The sequence below is a fragment of the Equus asinus genome, chromosome 5, assembly GCF_041296235.1.
Source record: "Equus asinus isolate D_3611 breed Donkey chromosome 5, EquAss-T2T_v2, whole genome shotgun sequence".
Classification (NCBI taxonomy): domain Eukaryota; kingdom Metazoa; phylum Chordata; class Mammalia; order Perissodactyla; family Equidae; genus Equus; species Equus asinus.
This window is the reverse complement of record NC_091794.1, coordinates 64,963,231-64,970,000: the sequence shown is the minus strand read 5'-3', so window position 1 is coordinate 64,970,000 and position 6,770 is coordinate 64,963,231. Positions and strand designations below refer to the sequence as shown.

General features: G+C 39.0%; 1 protein-coding gene across 1 annotated transcript; it reads right to left on the bottom strand.

Moving 5' to 3' along the window:
- Positions 1 to 1,168: 1,168 nt before the first annotated feature.
- ARL14 (ARF like GTPase 14) lies at positions 1,169 to 2,389 on the bottom strand. Its single transcript, XM_014832851.3, has one exon. It carries the CDS (start codon positions 2,246 to 2,248, stop codon positions 1,670 to 1,672), a length of 579 nt encoding a protein of 192 aa, XP_014688337.1. The 5' UTR covers positions 2,249 to 2,389; the 3' UTR covers positions 1,169 to 1,669.
- Positions 2,390 to 6,770: the final 4,381 nt, after the last annotated feature.

The following is a 6,770-nucleotide window of genomic DNA, read 5'->3' as shown; positions in this document are numbered from 1 at the left end:
ATTATAAGCTCATTGAAGACAGAGACCATACCTTATTTATAAAACAATGACATGCAATGAACAGCGCAGCCCTTGAAGTCAGACACCCCTGAGTTTAAGTCTTGGCTTTGCCCCTCCTCAGTTAAAATACCAAGCAGTTTTTTGTGGTTGTTATTGTTGTTTAACCTTGTTTCATCAGAGTACTCTCATTCGTAAAACTGAGATAATAATGCCTGTTTCTCTTAGGGCAGTTGTGAAAGTTACATGAGAAGATGTATGAAAGCGGAGAGCACAATGCCTGGCACGCACAAGTATTCAACCAATGGTAACTATTATTATGTGTATGTCCACTTCATTATTTGAATCCCTACCATGCAGTACAGGAGTAGCTACTCGGATCTTTGCTGAACAAATCATGGCTGAGATGAGAGGAGAAAACAGTGAAAGGAAGCCAGGGGCTGGCACCCTTGGTTTACAGTACCTTTATTTTCCTCTGTGACCTTAAAATTCAGAGTCCCAGGGACTTCTGTGGGGGCTTGAGGCCTGCTTCTGGTCCAGATGAGCCTTGTTGGAGGTGGGGTAGGAGGAAAGGTGTCATCTGTTAGTACTAGGGCCTGCCTGGGAGTTCTCAGCCTCTCAGGGAAATTCTAGTTCTTTCTCCTCTCCTGCCCTCCCCAACAACGTCTCTGGAGAGTCTCCTAAGTGATGAGAACTACCAGTGACTAACCTGCACCTTCATGGGGTCCCAGGGAGCTGGGACCCTCTTAGACACCACCTTCTGCAGGAAGCACTTCCTGTTTGCCCAGGTCAGAAAGGGTGTCTCCCTCTGTAATAGCACATGGGTTAGTGCCCTGTTCTAGCTACTAGCTTTATTTCCCCTGTGAAGTGCAAGGTCTCTGAGAGCAAAGTCTGGCTCTGGTTCCTGTTTGATCAGTACAGTGAGCTGTACATAGTTACCAGGTAATGATTGTCATACTGAAGCCGGTCTTGGGGCTGCAGCCTTCAGCTGAGCAATAAGCCCAGGCCTTGCTCTAAGCTCTAAGGCGCTAGGCTGATCCTCAGAGCTTTAAGATACATACTTCTGCTCCCCATGGGAGAAGGCAGCCTCTGGGCAATTAGCAGCCTGGAGTTCATGGTTTGACTCAGTGCAGGAAGTTCCCAGCAATAGATTTCACAAAGCTGGCAGGAATCCAGAGGAAAAACTTTATTTAGGGGTGGGATTTACAAAATGTTAACATCAAATTTTTATCTCTCCTAATTTAAAGTTCCTTTTATACACCACCCAGCTATTACTTGGTGCATGGTGAAAATTTAATACCTGTAACTGCTGGAAACAATCTGGAAGAATTCTGATTCTATTAGCAGGCAGTTTACTTAAACTTTGTTCTAATAATCATATAAAAATATGCAAATAATAAAGCAATCATTTATTTGGTCCCAAATCTGATTATTCTGATTCATCCAACATGCACAAAATGGTAAATTTTTAATTTTCAATTATCATTACCACATAGTTTGCTAAAGTGCCTGGCCAAAAATAGTATTTTCTAAATATTATTCTGAGTTGTTTAACTGAATTTAGGTGAAATAACATATCAGGAAAAGCTTGCCAACTCAGCAACTTGCTCTTCTCACTCTTGAAAAAAATTACCCTTTCAGCTTCATCAGTGTCTCTTTCACCACTTGGAGGTCAGTTCTGCTTGAAGAATGCTAAGGTGTCTCCTCTCGACTTCATGTGGCTTTTCACAAATCCAGTTAGTCTTCTGAATGCCTCCGTCAGCCCATCCCCAGTGATGGCACAGCAGGGCTGCACATGCCAGGCCCGGTCGCTGCAGAGCTTCTGCACTTTGAACATTCTGGTGATGTCCTCGGCAGTCAGAGCTCCAGGCACATCTTGTTTGTTGGCTAGTAGGACAACAGGCACATTTTTAATGTGTTCATTCTTCAAGATGTGCTCAAACTCTCTCCTGGAGTCTTCCAGTCGCTGTTTGTCCGTACTATCCACAACATACACCAGCCCATCAGTGCCCTCACAGTAACAGCCCCACAAGGTTCTCATTTTCTCCTGGCCTCCAACATCCCAGATGGTGAGTGAAAGATTCTTTTCCAACTCGATCATTTCCACGTTGAAACCTATCGTCGGAATGGTCACAATATCCTTAGCAAGCTTTAGCTTATAAAGGAGAGTAGACTTCCCAGCAGAGTCAAGTCCCAGAAGGAGAATTTGGGCTTGCTTGGATTTGAAGTTTTTAGAACTCAAAAGACCCATTTTAGGGTTTTTCTTTTCTTTAAAGACCTTTTCTTTCGGCCAGATACGATGTTTCCTCTCCAAGTCTTGTATGAAAACATTAGGAGGAAAGAAGAGAGCAAACACTTCATGTTATATTTTTAGACTAGGAACTTGCGTGCATTTATGCTGTAGCGTATCAACTTGATTGTGGGCAAACAGTGTTTTATTTGCAGTCTCAGCCAATCCTGAGGAATCTGTGGTGTGAGTAACCAGCCAGTGTCAGAGTGGCTCAAAGGGAAAATTCTTTGTGGGTGAATAGACTTGGGAGGGGCCTGCCTGGGTGATGCTGCAGCTTGTTCTTTTCCAGATGTTGGAAGTTTAGAGGTAATCGAAGATTTATACAAGCACAGGAGCATGGTTTGATCGTAGAATAAAAACTTAACTCTATAAGTGGTTTGTAGAATTTCTCTAGTTGTTTGATCGTTTATCTTATCCCAGCTGTAAATAAGTAAGGGGACTTCTGAAGTTGTGAAGAGAGGTTTATCTCACGCTGCCCTGAGCAGTAGCTTTAATACTTTCCCCTTGTCCAGATTATGCAGTAGGAAACTTTAAAACCCCCACAGTGATCTGAACCTTACTCCCATAATCACATAGAGAATCATTTTCTTTAATCTTCTGGGCAGAAAATTTACACTATTCACAAGACCATATTTACAGAGGGGCAAGTTTATATCACAAACACTTTTAAAATTAAGCACAGTCTGGTTAAAGACAGCAAATTGATTTGTTTGGAATCAATATTTTGGAAAATATTTCCATGCATTTATCTCCTCTCTTTCTCAAGCCTCCACCAAAATGACAGTAAAGGAATAAAAAGAACACATAAACCCATAACAAGAAGAGCAGGAGAGTCCAGCAGAGAGGGAGAGAGTTCAACAAAATCCTGGAGGATAGAATATAGATAGAAGATGAGTGGTAACTGATGCAGCAGGGTAAAGTTGAGTCTTGAAGTGCTGACGCACAGGATATCAAGGGGAGGGGTGAAATGAGGGACTGAAACCAGAGGGGATTAACTAAAAGTCTGAATAAGGAACAGAAAACACGTACACACATACACACACACACCCCTCTGCTAGGTGACTACTCAGCAAGGAGATGTTACTCCCCAGGTAGAAAACTGAAGGGTTCTTTTCCAAAGACATTGAATGATGTCAGAAAAAAGACCTCTATGTTTTGACGGTTGGGAATTTCCACGTCATAATGCCTAACTCAACATTTAATTAACCTACAGCCAAGCAGGCAGTTGGCAGACCTTGCTCATGGACAGAGTTCTAGTCAGCTGTTCAGGGCACAGAGGCTTCTGCATTTCATACATAACATACCTTTAATTTGAATGAGAGACAGGGATACAAAAAAGGTGGCTTTAAGAAATCTTAAACAGAGGTAATGTAGAGAACAGAAGAAAATTTTAAGTAAGTTCTAATAAATATTTCTACAGAGACTTGAAAAGATATTGCATCCATAAAACAAGAAGTGGATGCTATTAAAAAGACCACTCAACAAGCAAAAAAATAACTCTTGAAAATTAAAAACATGGCTTTCAAAATTAAAAAGGATCAATAATAGGTTGGAAGGAAATCTTTAGTAAGTAGAAGATAGGAGAACTGACAGAAAAAATAAGAGATAGAGAGGATCGATCTGGAAGTTTCAACGTCTGACTTACAGGACTTTTTTTCCAGATGGAGCAGGAAACATGCAAAAGAGGAGATTATCAAAGTAACAGGATAAGACTATTTTCCAAAGCTAGAGAATGAACTTTCCAGATTGAAAGGCTTCCCTCGGTGTTAAGCAAGTTGATTTTAAAAGGGTTATAGCAAGGCGTGTAAGACACATGCTGTATTTTTATCAAAACTAAGATTTTACCTTTTAAAAACATTATTAAGTAGACTATTCTGGGTACAGAAAGTACACTTGCGAAGAAATTAGGTAAGCCTTTTAAAAAAACATTAAATCCTTAACCATCTCACTGTATCTCAGAAACCAGAGATAATATTTTCATTCATTTACTCATCCATCCATTTACTTATTTAACATATATATATATATTGATTGCCTACTTTGTAAACCGTCATGTGCTAGATTCCAGGGAGGTCACAAAGATAAATTAGACCAACCCTTAGGTGGCTTTCATTGTAAAAGTTACCTGAACAAATAAAAATAATACAAAGTGAAAAAAATGTAAATGCTATAAGAAAAGAAAAGCTAAAGTATTCTGGATATTCAAAGATTATTTTAGGATGGAGGGCATCAGGGAAATCATCTACAGAAAGTTAAATACTGAATGGTGCCTTGTAGAGATCTGGTGGGGAAGGGCATTTCTTAAAGAGATGGCCTGTGTGAGCAACGTTTCCGAAATGTGAAAACACAGGAGGTACATGGAAAAACAATAGGAATGCACACTATATACACGTGTAGGTTTTTAATTCTGTAAACATATTTAACTATCATAAGAAAACCATCACAAAAATCTAGATTGTAGGGCATGCTACAAGACAACAGACCTGGCCTCTTCAAAATATGTCTATGTCATGAAAGACAGAAGGAAAAAAAAAAGAAGCAGGGGGAAGAATGTTCTGAATTAAAAGACTCCTCGATGCATTGTGCCATCTTTGATTGGATCCGTTGTCAAAAAAATTGATTACAGGCATTTTTATGATAATTAGGGACACTTGTTTATGAACTGTATATTAGGTGGTGTTATTTGTCAATGTTAAATGTCTTGAGTGCCGTCACGGTATGGTGGTTATGTAGGAAACGTGCTTGTTATACAGAGATACATGCTAAAGTACTTAGGGGTGATAGCAAGCGGATTTCAATTGGTTCAGCAAACACGTGCATAGAGAAAGCAGAAATGTGGCAAAAGTCAACAATTAATGGATTTAGGTGAGGGATATTGGGTGTTCAATGTACTATTTTTTAACTCTCCTGTAAGTTTGAAATTTTTCAAAATAACATGTGGAAAAAAAGAATATAATTGAATTAGGCTGTAGTCTGCAGTAACACAGAAAAATAGTTCTGCTTGACCTGTAAGACTGCGTCCAAAGATGAATGTACAAGACTCTCACTGCCGTACTACCTCTCGAGCTCTTCTCCACCTCCATATTTTCAATAAATTACATTTAAAAAGGAAAAGCTGAACATTTATTTCATATTAAACATGATGATATATTCTTCATGAGATCCACCGTTGGTGCTTTAATTTGTTCTGTTTATAATAAGGACAATCACACATATATGCCTTCACTCTGTTTCCCATTTGTTTCCAAGATGGCCAACCAAAGGAGGGGTTAAATTCTGTATGAATCTTATATCCAAATCAAAATATGACTCTCTCTTCTGTGAAAGGGAGTAAAATAACTTTTTTCTCAATGTTAATTTTCATGAGAAAGTCTATAAACGTTTCAACATCCTTTCCTACTGTCTCACAGCATCTATAGATTCATTTGTCCCAGCCAAACCTGAGGGGAGGCACAGTATTTGTCTTCTGTAAATGATTCTGAGATTACACAAATAAAGGTAGGATTGAGAGAGAGTTATTGGCAGGCTCTGTGATCTTACAGGAAAGAAAGAAACATTTTCTTTACTTTTTTACCATGATGGCGGAAGGCAAAAACTCCTAAATTAGAAAATTAACTATGCACTGACTTATCTCTTGGAAGAAAGTGGCAACTTATACCATTATCTTTATTGTTCACAGGTCAAGAAGAAAGAATCAGGATGTAGCTGTGTAGATTTGCAACATCCTTTGTTTTTTCTAAAATATCTTTTTTATTGGTCTTTTTAAAAAAATAAACTTGAAAGCTGAAGTATAACATACATATAGAAAATGCAAAAATCATAAATGTACAGTTCAATGAGTTATCACAAATTGAAAACATCCATGCAACCACCACGGAAGCCAGGCTTAATTTTTAATTTTCCATTCTTGTTGCAAGTAAAAATTCCAGACCTCAAATATTTTTACACTCAGTTGTCAGAAATATACTCTGTTCCTGAACATGTAATGTGAATAGGCACTTCTTATTCTAGTTGATAACAGCATCCTAGTTATCCTTTGATGTGGTGAAGAATGATATGTTCCAACCTATGAAGCTTTTCCAAGTGCTGTTGTCTCCTGGACAGAACCGCCACTTTCATCCACATCACCAAAGGCGGAGAGCTTTCCTTTCACATGGGTAGACCATGGGATCTGAGTTCAAATCTAGCCTCTGGCAGTTACTAAGTGTTGAATAGTGATAAAAACAGGGATGTTGTGATAATTTATTATATTACACTTAATGAATGTGAAAACACATATCAAGGAACCTGACACCTGACTGACGACAATTTTCTTTCCTCTCCTCTCGCAAGTTTTGCATATTAGCTAACATGTAAAAATACCTACAGTTCTTACCTTTTCTGGACAAGGAAGAATTGGATGATCACCATCAGAGCAGCCTCCTGGCAGAATAAATGCTAGCCCCCTTCCCTGGCACCCCCAAATTTTTATCCTCCCTCTCCA

What these genes read in the sequence shown, in the direction of transcription:
- ARL14 (XM_014832851.3), bottom strand. Translation starts at nt 2,248, where the DNA reads ATGGGTCTTTTGAGTTCTAAAAACTTCAAATCCAAGCAAGCCCAAATT.